At 37.6% G+C, this 14858-nt stretch overlaps 3 protein-coding genes across 8 annotated transcripts in view; 2 read left to right on the top strand and 1 right to left on the bottom strand.

The window, feature by feature from the left end:
- LOC143146250 (lipase 3) overlaps window positions 1-14858 on the top strand; it is a 23611-nt gene extending 8753 nt beyond the window's left edge. Inside the window, exons 6-9 of one of the 6 annotated variants that reach the window (XR_012991867.1) lie at window positions 8053-8302; window positions 8578-8724; window positions 8852-11411; window positions 14276-14406. Coding sequence is in view for 4 of the 6 variants with exons in the window: in XM_076310364.1 (XP_076166479.1) it covers window positions 8053-8302; window positions 14276-14571 (546 nt within the window). In the remaining 2 variants the exon portion in view is untranslated. Of the gene's footprint in view, window positions 1-8052; window positions 8303-8577; window positions 11412-14275 lie in introns of all 6 variants that reach the window. The other 5 variants (XR_012991866.1, XM_076310364.1, XM_076310363.1 and 2 more) reach the window with 5 other exon arrangements.
- On the bottom strand, window positions 3444-5272 carry LOC143146252 (uncharacterized). Its single transcript, XM_076310371.1, has one exon. The coding sequence runs from the start codon at window positions 5262-5264 to the stop codon at window positions 4809-4811; it is 456 nt and encodes a 151-aa protein (XP_076166486.1). The 5' UTR covers window positions 5265-5272; the 3' UTR covers window positions 3444-4808.
- On the top strand, window positions 11419-14268 carry LOC143146255 (histone-lysine N-methyltransferase SETMAR-like). Its single transcript, XM_076310374.1, has one exon. The coding sequence runs from the start codon at window positions 13043-13045 to the stop codon at window positions 13346-13348; it is 306 nt and encodes a 101-aa protein (XP_076166489.1). The 5' UTR covers window positions 11419-13042; the 3' UTR covers window positions 13349-14268.

The following is a 14858-nucleotide window of genomic DNA, read 5'->3' as shown; positions in this document are numbered from 1 at the left end:
AGACATTGTTTTACTGTACATTAAAATTACATTTGGAAAGACTTTTGTTATTTAATTAAAGACTATTTTTTTATTGATTCATTATGGTGTACGACATCAGTCAATTATTCGGTATAATAATATATTTTTTAGTTCTGACGATTTTATATTTAAGTAATAGGATCTTACATTAAATAAAGGCACGTATGTTATTGTAATCCTTAGATAAAGTAAATAAAATTCACTGGGGCCCTGGACATATGTTATATTGTTACAATACTCTCACAAGTGGTGTTTGCGTAATGTGGGTCACCAATTTAGTTCAAATTTTGTACATAGTTAGTGAATGTAATGAGTAATAATAGATAGTAAATGCATAGATCGTACTATTCTATATTTTTCAAAAAAATTATTAGTTTTCACTTTTTTCACATAGCCGGTATCTTAAGGTATATGAGAATATCTACATAGGAGATTGACACAGCAGTAACGTTTCCGACTGCCGATTTATAGGATTGATAATTTGAATGTTCATAAGATTGGCGATTTTTTCTCTCTTTCTATTTGTATATACACATTTTCATCGTTTTTAATTGCTTTTTTGTTTTATGCGATTACACAATGATGTTTATGATTTGTAATTATATATATATATATATATATATATATATATATTAATTTGCCATGAATGCTTCTTTTGTTTCTATGACAAATACCACCCAAAAAGTTATCTAGCTACCATATAATCCAGTAAATTTTTTAATATTTTTCTAATAAAATTTTATGAATATTATTCATAATATATTGTTTATATTTGATCATATTTTCATTTTAATGTATGAAATTGATTTATTTAAAGTGCATGTAATAGTTTCACTGCAAATTTGTATATAATACGCATATAATTATAAATCATCAACGTAATTAAGTAATCATATAAGAAGAAATAATCGAAAACGATGAAAATATGTATATGTATAGGGAAAAAAAGAAATTAATTGATTCTTGAAAATTTGAACTCACATCCTTGGGGTTTATACTCGGAAACGTTCTTGTTGTGTTAGTTTTCTGTGTAATTGTTCTTCGTATATACTTTAAGATATCGTTTATTAAAAAAATACGGAAACTTTAAAGATAATTTTCTTAAAAAGTATTGAATAGTGCGATTTAAGCGTTTACTATGTTATTATTTATTATACTCATACTATATTACGCGAAGATCCGTTACAAGTGCAAACATTTTGGTCGTATTGGTTTTTACAGTTTGATATTTTTAAACAAAACTATTTTTTGAAAGAGTTTTTTAAAAAAAATTCTAACTTTCTTTTACATCAACGTGAATATTGAAAAATTTTAAAATGTTTACTCTAATTCAGTGTTACAAATTCAAAAATGATTACAAGGGGTGTTCGTATAATTTCACTGATTTGGTTCAAATTTTTCACCATTCAATATTTTTAAGAATATTATTTTTCCGACTGGCAATAAAAAGACGATTATTTATATGGTATAAAATATATCTATTTTTGCATAAAATAAATTTTAACATCATGAATAATCTTTGTAATGTACTTCATATAGATTCTCTTTAGAGAAGCTTCTTCAATCTTTCTAAACGCTTAGAGGGCGATTTTTCTAATATTGGGATGAAATTCGATGTGTCTGTTTCATAGGTTTGTTTTGGGATAATGAAATCTGTTGGATGTAGGTTTTGCATTATTCAATTATGTCGAGTTTCGTAGTAGACCAAAAATACCTGCTGCTGATTAATTATTGGGTTACTTTTCTGTCGCAGTAATGAATGAAGTGATATTTATCGAATACTATTTGTTTCAAGTTTTCTAGAATGTAGAGTTTTAGTTTCTATAAGAAGTCTTCATCTAAAAAGGTATGTTGTGTATTATATTTATTTTTGTTAATTTTTTAAATTCTGTTCTATTGTATTTTTTTTTGATAGCAACAAGACATCTCCCCCTATCACACCGACCAGGATACGGTGCTCACACGCCCAGGCAGGGCACACCTCGAGTGTGTGCTGCGCCGTGTCCCCATTCGCGGGACAGTGTTAGTAGCACGACGTCACCTCCTTCTTTATACAACGCAGGTACCACCGATTGCCCGAAGCAATCGTGGCCGGACAGCACCTGCACCGTGTAGTAGGTGAGCGTACGAAAGCCTCTGCCCAGCCACTTCAGCGGGAGTGGCTGAACAGGTCCGAAGGTTTGCTGGCCCCACGTAGGTTGGACCAGCTGCTGCTACCACTGTAGCAGCATGGACCGCCGGACCTGGGGTTTGAGAGTTTTCACTTCGCCAGGATTTCCCTCCGCTCGCGGACTCTCATTCAACTCTCGTAGAAAACCGCGTGCGAACCTGCGAGCAGATTCAGTGGTAGAGGCTCCAACAGGACGGTTGTCACTCCGTAGGACATGGTCCTATAGCTGCAAGCGACCCGTGGCGCTATCCACCAACTGGACCATGCCGGTTAGAGGCGGCGAACCCGATTGCTTAAACCCCGCAAGTTTGAGAGAAGTCGGCTCAGAACACTGACTATCTCCTCCAAACGCAGAGCCAGCAACTAGAAATGTCCCTCGAAACACCAGCGGCTGTCAAAGATCAGCTCCAGATATCTCATGTAGAACTTCACCTTAGTGTTGATTCACCCATACGGATTGGGGGAAGAGGGTCTCCGTCCAAGGTGCATGTATCGCTAGCACCTCGGTTTTGTGGAGCGCTATCTGCAACTCGATCCCCTTAATGTGTTCGACGACGCGCTGGGCATCGTCCTCTGCGCGTGGAATAACACTCTCCCTCTCATCTCAGACCGTCAGCACCAACGTGTCGTCGGTGAAACACGTCAGGCTGACGCCATCCAGGAGGCTTTCGTACTGCAGAACGGTATCGTACCCGAGATTCCACAGCAGGGGGGGACTTTATCCACTTGTTCCAGAGGTAGTCCTCGATCACTGCCTTTAGATATTGAGTTCTGTAGTTCGCACATCCTTTTTAAAAGAAAGGACGTGCTGCACCTCGGATATAAATCCTATATCAGCTTTGTCTACTCTTTGTCTGGTGATCGAGCTCTACTTTATAACGAAAGCACATACGAAGACATATATATGTTCTCTCCGTAAAGTATCATTGAGAAGGCTCGGAAAGGTCTCGTACCGCCGTTCTAGCCCATTTCATTCTTAAGGAATTTTCTCTTTTGAGAAAATCATCGGTGATCCCGGTGTTTAGGCTTCGCGTTGGTCTTATCGGCGTGCTCAGTGGTCCTCACACCCCCGTCATTAGATTCGATTAGTTTCCAGGAATCGAACGATTTTTCGTCTCTGCGGTGGCTCGTGGGTCTGCGGGATGATGGTCCATGAAGTCTGCGGTTCGTCGTTGTTTGAAGGTTTTGAGTATCGTACTGTTATGCAGGAAGGAAGGGCTGAAGGAACACTCGTGTAGAATTCAACGATCCCTTGGCACTTTACTGAGGTTTTATTGAAATAGATCGACTGACAAGAATTTCACGGACGTAGTTAGCACTTAGACATGACTTAGAGAAGTGACTCTCGGGGTCTTCGACGGGTCTTTATATCGTTCGTTGACAAAGAAGAGTTCGATCGCAGCATGGGGTTCACACGGGGAGTCGCGTAGGCTGATCCAAGAAGTGTTTTGGCTGCCTTACGTTATCTGTCTTCTATGAATCGGCTCGCATGGGAACAATGATTAATCTTAAGAACGCAATGCGGTAGGTATCGTAGCATGATTACGGTATGGTATAACAGTCTTTGTATTGTTGAGGGCTATTTGTTTGAATGTTCTCTTGACAGCAAATTTTTATACAAATGTTCGGTAGTATATGGCGTCCTAAGAGCGAGAAGATTCTATATTTATATAGGATGAATAAGACGGCGGTAATTAGTGTTCCGTACCCCAAATACGTTATGATTGAGACCGATACTTGTCTGGATGATTTAATTCTATGTTCGTGGGAGATATCGCTGAGTTGTGATTCTATATTGTCTAAGCTATTTGTGTACGCTTTGAAATTTGGAGTTACTCTGGGTACTATAGGTAGTGTTTTAAGTTTGTCCAATTCTAACTGAGTTGAATCCCTTCCAAGGGTATAGTTTTGGATTGTTGTATTAACTGAGTATGTGGTACCTCCAACTTTCATTACATTATTGTTGTATAGAAAAGTGCAATCTTCGTTGCTGGTAAGTTTGATGGGTTGATTGATTATGAATTGTTCTTCTTAGTTACAAAGTGAAGTAATCGTGACGGTGTGTTCCAGTATGATGATATATGCGTTAGGCGCGTACATTGGTAGGAAAGTGAGTTCTCGGATTTTAAAAACGGTTAACAAGCATTTGTTGTGATCGGTGCATTCCGAAGTGTTAATGTTTTGTGTGGATTGGGTGTGTTCACAGATTTTCGCAAGACTGGTGGGTTTACAGTAATGGTCTAGGTAGGTGGTGTCGATTGGTATGAATTGTCCTGGTGCTTTTAGTAAGTGTTCGCATTTGAGTAAGGGGGCTACAAAGGTGGATCCTTTTTTATATGGGATAGTATATAGTTTAGTATGCGTTCATTCGCTTTCTTCTAATATGGGGATAATAATTGAGTAGATGATTTTTTGATTGGCCAGGTAGATTTTAAGCTGGCTGATGTTGATTAATGTCTGAAAGTTATGCAGTTCGGGTGATATGTGCGATACAATTAGGTGTATCTTTAGAATTTTTTCGTAAGCGTCCATGAATTGTGACGAGTCAATGATTTCCTGTCGTATAATGCCGTGTTTCCCTAAAGTAATTGTCTCTTGTAGGTCGTCGACGTTTTCTCTAATGTCCGTAATTATGATTTCGGCTAGTAAGAGTAGCCCAAGTGTTTTTTCTGCGTTGTGCATGGGAAGGAATCAGATGCCACTCAATCTGTTCCTGAGCCAATGCGCCGATAATCCTGTCGTTGTGCACGCGGGAGGCCAGTAACGAACTCAATGCCCTTAACTCATTTTGCGCGCCAATGAAGTTCGTGCCATTGTCGGAATATACGGCACGACACCTACCGCGGCGTGAAATAAATCGACGCAAGCATTTGAGGATCGATTCGATGGTTAGGTCCGTGGCCAGTTCGAGGTGCACTGTCTTGGTCACAAAACATACAAACAGGCACAGGTAGGCCTTTCTGCTGGTACGGTATCGTCCGCAGTCCACGACCAGGAAGGTTCCGGCATAGTCAACGTCGCAGGTGGCAAAGGCAGGAGCAGGAGTGACGTGTACGGCCGGTAGTACCCCCATTGGCGGCTGTGCGCCAATGTTTTCCTTGTATTACACTTTAATTACAATTACCGTACCGTCGGTCATAGATTCGTGTGGATCGAATCACAGGTCAAGACTGAATTGTCTCCTATGGGTCGGGTTTTTATATCTGTTCATTCCCTTGTTCTGAGTGTCCTGCGTTATGTAAGGAGTGTCGTTCGTGCGTCATTATGGAAACGGAAAGAGTCTCATGAGTTGTTATGGGAACGTGTACGAAAAGGAATGTTATCAGTGGTTTGGTAGGGTTACACTCTTCCCTTCTTAGATTGAACTTAGTCCATTAAGTCTTCTCTTCAAGATGGATTTGTGGAATCTTGCTCTTCTTGGTTCCAGAGTGATGGTTGGCGGAAATTCATCTTCAAATGAAACGCTTGATTTGCTTGGTTCTGATATTGGTGTATAATATTAATTGCAGGTGCTGTAGCTATAGTAGTCGATGGTGTTTGAATTGTGTTGGATTGTGTACCATGTTGATTTCGCTTGATTTTACAGCATAATATATTAACACAGAGTTTCGTTGACAAACATTTTCCTAGTCCTAGTTTATTAGCAATTAACAGACCCATTATTGCTAGTGAAATGTATCCTATTAATTGGAGGGTAGTTATTCCCCAGGATTTAAGATTTTCAATTCTATGTGAATACTGTAATTGGTCAGTTTTATCAGTTATTTGATCTAATGTATCGAAATAACTATTTATGTTACTAAAAATTTTTGGTGTGTTCTCAAGAATATTTAACAGTAAGTCTAAATTCGTATCATTTCCTATAGGAATTGTCTTGATTTTAATTTCGTACGTTATATTGATTGAATTTCCTCCTATATTCATGTGGTTATTTCCATATAATATATCACACTTGGTGTCTGAGCGCAATAATGGTGTTTGTTTTAGCTTTACAAATTCATGTTCCTTGTTTTTAAATACGGTTGATTTCATTGGTTTCGCTGGTATTGCAATATATTGGTTTTCGGTTTGTAATGGTATAAACGTTATTTCTTCTATTTTGTACACAGAAAATTGACATAATTTTATCGTGTTATCTATACTCATTATTTTAGCTGCACAATCATGTTTAGACCTTCTGTCGTGTATTGGTTGTGTTTGTTTACATAAAAGGAAAGTGTCTTTAGTTCTGCATTGTTTATCCAAATATTCTTGATCTACATTCATATAAGTTAATTCAGAGGCAAAAAATTGAAGAAACCTAGTAGGGTGTTTTGATACTAGGTTTGTACTATAATTTACACTTATTACTGTCTTAAAAACAATATCCATTACCGTAAGGTCCCCTTGCCGTGGTATGTTTATACAAACAGAAGACAACCGTCATCCGGCGTTGCTTTTGATCTCTAGAATCTACCCTCCAAGAAGGTTCCACATTTTTATTAACAATCTGTAGAAACAACAGTCCGTACATATAAGCAGAATTCAACGTAATGTTTACGATAGATTTTTGCGAATATTACGGAAACTAAGACTGTTCGGCAGTTAAATGTATAGAGAAAAATTGTTCAATGTATTAACCTTGATTATATAATTCAAGGTCATTGAAATTGGACCTGTAAATCGTATTCCCAATAATTACTGAAGATAAATCTACCAATTCTAGATCTATCTAGAAATTCTTCTCTTCATTTATTCTTTCTATTTTTTCTTTACTTTCGCTGTTCACAACGCCTGTAAACTCTTTTTTGTTATTACTTTATTTGTGATCAGCGTAGCCAGAAAAATAAGTTGAATTTCATATGTATGGAGTGAGGGAAGGCAGCATGGACAGAATGGGAGACGTAATTTGTCTTCCTATTGTACTAATATATCATGTACAGTATTTTCTCGATATGTGTGAAAGTCTTGGTACCATAATTCACGTTTATAAAGCACTCTCTATGAAAGAGGCAAATGCTGAAGTTTAAAGGCCACTTGATCGCTTGCAACATTAATACAATTACACTTTTTTAATTTTTGGATTTTTTTCACGAAACCTTTATGAACATATTTGTAAGACCTGGTTACTTTTGCATTGATCGTTCGCTAAATCAATAAACATGATCTAAATTATATCCTGTTTGGTCACATTTTAATCAAAAAGATCTGACAAATGTAATAATAGTATTTTCATTAACAAAACACCAGTAATATTAATAATGTATTATAACATTGTAGTCAACTCTCGAACATTGTGAAGTGTCACATTAATCGCTTGACTAGTTTCAAGGGAGACTCCCCTTAATAGTGGGACTAAACTTTTCACATTTATCATGGACATTAGTTTCACATTTATAGCAACAACTGTGTATTTCGTCGAACGATACAATAAAAAGCAACGATTTATTTCACGAATGCATACATGGGCAAATAGTACCAACGTGCTTATCTTAGTAACAATATTAGGCGGGAGATTACTAATTGTAAGTCCAACAGATTAAATCTTGTACTTCAATCATTGAGAAACAACCCGGAACCATAGGTGAACCATTGTCATGTTTGATGTTGGATACAATACACTCTGGAAATATTTTTTCATACAGACCAACAGACAAATATCCATTGGTACGATCCAAATATTTGGAGTTTAGATTCATTCGTTTAAAGGATATGAAATTCAAATCTATTTTTGTTTCTCTATCTTCATTCAAAATGTAAATGAATAAATGTATTTTATATATAAAGTTGTAAACTTGGACAGTATAGGAAACTAAATCCACCTCTGGTCAAGAGATTCTCTTATATCTTTAATGGACACTTGTATAATGAGCATGTTTCAGTGGGGATCCTCTTATTGCAATGTACATCAGTGGTTCCCCCGCAATAGATTACAGGCACGAGCCTTAAGTACAATAATACGAAATGCTCCAGGCAGTCTAACTAAAGGTTTCTGTGTATATTGGTTCTACTTAATTGCTGGATTTGGTAGTGATCAACTAGACAAGTCTATGCTGCCATTAATTATAGGACATTTCCCAGCTGGCGCCTCTGCGAAACAAATTATTCATTACAGTCAAAACATTTTATCAGGTAATTATATAAAACTTATTGTTTTCTTTCAAATATTATTACAAGGATACCGATATAACTTAATCTATTCATCAGTCAGAACTTAATCACTCATCTTCTTTTTAATCCATCTTCCTTCCCTCGTTTCATTTCCTAATTTAAACATCTATAAATTTATCATACTTACCTCTTCTTATTCAGATATCTGTCAAACGTTATAATACGACTTCCATATAACACGATTTAATAAACTTGGATCACTCTCATATTGTACAAATGTTTCATACTACCTTTAGTTTTACATGGACAAAATCTTCCAAAGAAGAAGTTAGAGCCTGCTTGAGAATTGTATGGGATTCCCCGCACTCGGAGATGCTGGATGCGAAGCCTACTCACTAAAATCCCCACAGTGACCATACTCGCACGATTTTGGGGGGAAACCGGTAACTGCAAAGAGCATAACATCCGATGCCCACCCCTCTCCACTCTCCTCATATAACAAGATATCCACATACGTCCCGTTTCTTCGTTGGAAGGGAGACGTTTATCACTCTCCTCCTCATATCACAGCATCAGGATACCCGGCGGCGCAGTTGAGGGGCCGCACGAAAGCCCGTATGTTCCAATATCAACCGCTGTCCTGACGGCTGTTCCTGGCGGCATGAAGATGGGAGGATGGCTCATTCACCGTTCACCGTCAGAGTGATCTTGGTCTTATATTTTTGGGAGGCAGGTCAGGAAGCAGGGGCGCGAAATGACTCCTTTCACGACTCTTGACGGCGAGCTCGCACCTCGCTCTGCAATCTCAAGCCTCCGAGACGGCCTCCGAGGCCACGCCCATCTAGTTGAAGTGTAGCCGTTACCACGACCGGCAACGAAAAGTCCCACTCAATTACACCCATTAGCACACGGCGGTCACTCGCCTAAGCGCACACTTCCATTGTGTGCTGCGTCTTGTCTTGGTCGCCAGAACAGTGCCAGCAACATACTGTTGCTTTCTTCTTAATATGAGGCAAGTACGGCCCAAAGCAATTATGCCTGGAGAGCATATCTACACCATCCGATAGGTGAGGCCACCGAAACCTCTGTCCAACTATTTCAGCAAGAGTAGCCGGATAGCGTTGACAGTCCGCTGCCACTGCAACAGCATGAACTGGCAGTCCAGACGTTTGAGAACTTCAACCTCAACGATCTAATCCAGATCTCCCCTCGCTTGTGGCACACGTAGTGGCTGTTATAGTAAGCTACTTACGAGCTCGTGAACAGATCTAGCAGAGGAAATTCCGACACAACGATCGGCACTCCATAAGAGACGGTACAATAATCGTAGGCGACTTTCAATGCTAGCCGCTTATGGATTCGACGCAGTATGGATAAGCGGTTCCATATAAGGTCATCAATGATGCCCAGTGTCGAGATGGTGAATCCGACTGTTTGGACCCCACAGATTGGAGAGGAACCGGCTCAAGGCATTGACTCTTCTCTCCAATCGTAGGGCCAAACATTGCAAATGTTCATGACGACGGTCCGGCCCAGATTACCTTCTCCTTCAGGCCGGACAACTCAGCCTCTGTAAAAATGAAGTTTTCTTGGAATTATTACATATTTTACACAGACTAATAATTGTAAACGAAAATCTGTAGCCTTGGCGTGCCGAAGACTTTGTAACACTCTGATGATAGAATTGCGTAATTATTATACGATATTTATGCAGAATTTACAATATTCAATAATAAAATCGTAGTGACAACTACAGACAATGGGTCAAATTTCAACAAAACTTTTAAAGTGTACTGTGTAGAACACAAACATATAGGTTTGCAGAGTGTACACGATATGAAAGAGGATTTCAAAATTGAATCGGATACAGACAGTTTAAGAGACAAAAATAGTTTTTGATGATAGAATTGAAGAAATTATTACGAGCTATCAATCAAAGAGTTATGCTCATACTTTAAATCTTTGTGTTGCAATCAAAGTTTTGGAAATCTCGGAAAACGTATTCCGTATTCACGTGCAAAAATTCAATTTATGAAGAGAGACCAGGAAACTGCCGAAATTATAAATTATATTGGATCATACACGGTATCGTCCTTGCAATACAAGAATAAAGTTCGTATTATTTCTTAAGAAGTTAGGACACTTTGAAATTTTGAAAAAATTGAATTTCTGTTGTCTTAAAGTAGTTTTATAGTAGTTTGAAATCTTAAAAATAAGGTGCAAGATGTTTTTAGCCTTTAAAACAAATTATTTATGGAAGTAAACAAACCATGAAAAAGAAAGCGTCCTCAGAATTCACACGAAATTGAAACTGAAACGGCTTCCACCAATATGTCCATAAGAAAACTAAGTGATGATCTGATGAAAAAACCCATAAGTAGTGTGCATATTAAACAATATGGTATAGTGTTTAGTTCTAAAAAATTTGTTTAGTGGCATTACAACTATAAAAATGGTTGTTTATATTATTGACAAACTGCTGTAAAATAAGCTATACAAACTTATATTAATCAAATGTTTACTTTTTTCTGTTGGTGTTTTAAAACATGAGTCATTTTTAAATAAGTCAAAGTGTCCTAATCCTATAAATCAAATTTTAAATATTAAGTCGAAATGCTTTTAGTTATTCAGAGCTATGAAAATTGATAACATATTCAATAAGAATGATTTAAAATACTTAGAAGAGTTTTTGACTTATGCACAACCAATTGCAGTAGGTTTGCTGCAAGTAGAAATACTTATTATGGTATTTAGCTCAAGTCCGTTAATGTACGGGGTGGGTTACGTCCAGCCATCGCCCATCTTCCCGTCATGGCAGTGAACATACAAAGAGTTGTACGATAAGCAAACGTGAGGCCCAAACTTACAGTCGCTTGTGGTTTCCCTGATTGCGCCCCGGCGAAAGAAAGATAGAAGATTGAGCAACCTCCCCGCTACGACACGGCACACCTAAGTGTACACACATGCACGTATACACACGCAAACGCACACGTACACCCACATGCACACACGCCAGCACCGGGGCGGAAAGAAACATCACTCCACCAATTGCCGAAACCTATACGGGATGAGCCTAAGTACCTTGTTCGCCTCGGACCAAAACATCTTAGACCCTTCTTGTCATTCAGAGGTGAGTGGCGTGTAGTGAGCAAATTGGGAGTACGGCTTCCTTCCACGACACCCGTCCCCATGCTCTCTTCTCGTGGGTTCCTTTTATAACATGACCAGTTCACAAAAGGAGTCCACAGTTTTCCACTTCTTCTCACTGCCGAGCGTAATGCTTACCACTCATCAACCCATGTTAAGCACACTTCTAAGGTGTGCTGCCCCGTGTCTTGGTTGCCGAACCAGCATCAACAACATGCCGTCACTTCCTTCTTAATACCATGTAGGTATTGTTCAAAGCAACCATGCCCGGACAGCACTTGCACTGTTCGATAGATGAGGCTACCAAGACCTTTGTCCAACCACTTCGGTTTCGATATTTCGTTTGCGTCTTAATCCTTGACACTGGTCTCACCAGACCGGATCAGATCAGCACTTCGGTCTTATGGAGCGCTACTTCCAAACCGATCCCTTTGATCATCCATTAAAACCTCTACGGTAATCCGTTTTGCACGACTCGGAAGGGCAGAGGGAAATTCCATTGGCATTAAGAGACAACTGCTATCCTGTCTAGCTTCTGCTTTCGAAAAAATAGAAAACAACCGCTTCATATCGTTCCCAAAAACGTCCTAAATCAAAACTCAAACTCAGTCGAGCACACTGTCTGGATAGGGGGCGGTATTCTTCACCGAAGTCACTTATTGACTATAGTCAGTTTCCCCTTCATGAGCCACAGTTTAACAAACTAATTGGTCAGGTCCGCTAGTTCCTCCGAAGAACGTAGCTTTCCCTCTCCCATTATAGGGCAGAGGATGTTGATCTCGTACCCCAGCAACGTGAAGTTTTGGATTTTCTAAAACAAATTGTTGACTTGTTTTGATTCTTCAAGGACAAAGAATAAGGTGTGGAGAATTGTTTAGAGGTCCTTGAAGTTTTCAAACAAATTCCTTGTTTATATTGATAAAATTTATTAATAGTAGTTTTACTGTTTTAATGTATTATACTTTTCAAAATCGTTGACATTATCAATCTTTAGTAGGGTAAAGAATTGATAGTAATACAATTGAAAATTGAATGCTTACTATAGGAATAAACAAATCAGAATATAACACAAGGTAGTACAATGTAGTAGTAGAATGGAATATAAACAAATTACAATCGACTAATTTATAGCCGTCAAGAGGCGCGTTACCATTGCTTCATACCATTCATATGTATTATGTGTAAATATATTATTACAAATTACTGATATATCGGATAACATGTATGAAATTCATAAAGTACAAAAGAGTATAATTATAATGTATGGAAAAATAATAATGCAAAGTAACTAATACTGAAAAACTAATACAAAAATATATCATAATAGGTGAAGTAAAAAGTTTTGAGCGTTTTTCGTTAGATGGCTTTAGTGAGCCATATCTCACGATGTATACGTTGCATCTTGTCATTCTATACTGCGACTTAAAGGCGGCATAACGCTTTAAAAAAAGTTCTCTGACAATTTTATGTTTAGTTGATCCAGTTGTGTGTTAGAGCGTTCCAAAATGGAGGTAAAAAAAGAAAAAATTCGATACATTCTATGATGTTTATGGACCCAATACAATATCGAATGCAACAGCAAAGCGGTAGTTTCAACGCTTCCGTTCTGGTAATATGGACGTCGAAGATGAGAAACGCTCTGGTAGGCCAATCGTTGAAAATGTTGATAAAATCATGGAAATCGTCGAGTCAGACCGACATGCAGACACTTATTCCATTGCCCAGGAACTGAAGATTAGCCAGAAAACCGTTTGGAACCATTTGCATAAGGATAGTTTCAAGAAGAAGCTCGATGTATGGATGAAACACGAATTAACGCGAAAGAACCTTTTGAAGCGAATTGATGCCTGCGATTCTTTGCTGAAGCGTAACAAAATCGATCCATTTTTGAAGCGGATGGTGACTAGGGATGAAAAATGAGTCACATACGAGAACAACAGGCGAAAAAGATCATGGTCCAAGCGCGATGAGCCGCCAAGCCTGGATTAACGACCAAGGTTTTACTTTACCAAACACAGTTTGGTGGGATTGGAAGGGAATCCTCCACTATGAACTGTTCCCATCACTCAATTCGGACCTATACTGTTAACAACTGACCAGATTGAAACAGGCGATCGACGAGAAGCGTCCAGAATTGGCCAATAGGAAGGATGTGTTCCATCAAGACAACGCCAGGCCGCACACATCTTTAACGACGCGCCAGAAGCTCCGAAAGCTTGGATGAGAGGATATATCGCACCCGCCGTATAGCCCAGACCTGGCATCAAGCGATTATCATCTTATCAAGCATTTGCAAAATTTTCTTGATGATAAAAAACTGGCCTCAAGAGAAGCTTGTGAAAATGAGCTGGTCAAGTTTTTTACCAATAGGGACGAGAACTTCTTCAATCGCGGAATTATGAAATTGCCTTTAAAATCGACAAGAGTTATCGAACAAAACGGTGCATATTTGATCTAAATGCAAATATTCTAACTTCGTTAATTTCATCGTCGAAATAAAGAGAAAAACGCTCAGAACTTTTTACTTCATCTACTATATTATATTTGTAACAGTACCCTCATCGATTTGTGTGTGAACGTGCATTAACATGTGTCAATTTTAACTGTTCATTTCTCGGAAGCGACTTATTTTTGTATAACAACTTGAAAAATTAATTCTGCAAAGAGATCTTACAAGTTTGTTAACACTTTGTACAGCTATTTTCATTAGTTATCTTTGGAAGAGTTTGAAAATCTATTTTATAAAAAATATATTTAAATATATTACTATAATCGTGTAAAAAATAGCAACTATTATTGCGTTATTGTAATTAATTATTATTTATATATTGTTATTTATTTTAACAGGGTCGTTTCGTAAATTTGATTATGGAGCGCCTGAAAACCTAAAAATATATGGATCAACACAACCACCAAAATATGATCTTGAAAGAGTTAAAACACCAATTGTTATATTTTATAGCGAAAATGATTTTTTGACCGATCCTGCAGATGTGAAGAAACTTGTTGATAGACTACCAAATGTTATAGAGACACAAAAAATAGAATACTCAAAATTTAATCACATTGATTATTTGTGGGGTAGAGATGCGAGAACGCTTCTATATAATACTATTTTGACTGTATTAAAAAGATTTAGATAAAAAGAAGCATTTACAAAGTTTATTATTTATTAGTTTGTATGTAATGTCAGTGATATTGTTTCGTACGAAAATAAGGGATATATTTTAAGAAATTAAATTTTAATTATATATTTAAATATGTATACTCTATGTTTTTTGATTCTTTTCTCATAAATTGTTTCATAATTTAATGAAAAATAATATTTCATTTGAAATAATTTTACTAGATATATCTTTCTTCCTGCGCAATATACCATCGATCCATTTATGTACATTTAGCGATACTTAAAATTGACTGACCTATAGTA

Source organism: Ptiloglossa arizonensis, chromosome 4 (assembly GCF_051014685.1).
Source record: "Ptiloglossa arizonensis isolate GNS036 chromosome 4, iyPtiAriz1_principal, whole genome shotgun sequence".
NCBI classification, from domain to species: domain Eukaryota; kingdom Metazoa; phylum Arthropoda; class Insecta; order Hymenoptera; family Colletidae; genus Ptiloglossa; species Ptiloglossa arizonensis.
Note: the sequence above shows the minus strand (reverse complement) of the source record. Positions and strands in the feature narration are given on the sequence as shown.

What these genes read in the sequence shown, in the direction of transcription:
- LOC143146255 (XM_076310374.1), top strand. Translation starts at nt 13,043, where the DNA reads ATGGACGTCGAAGATGAGAAACGCTCTGGTAGGCCAATCGTTGAAAAT.
- LOC143146252 (XM_076310371.1), bottom strand. Translation starts at nt 5,264, where the DNA reads ATGGGGGTACTACCGGCCGTACACGTCACTCCTGCTCCTGCCTTTGCC.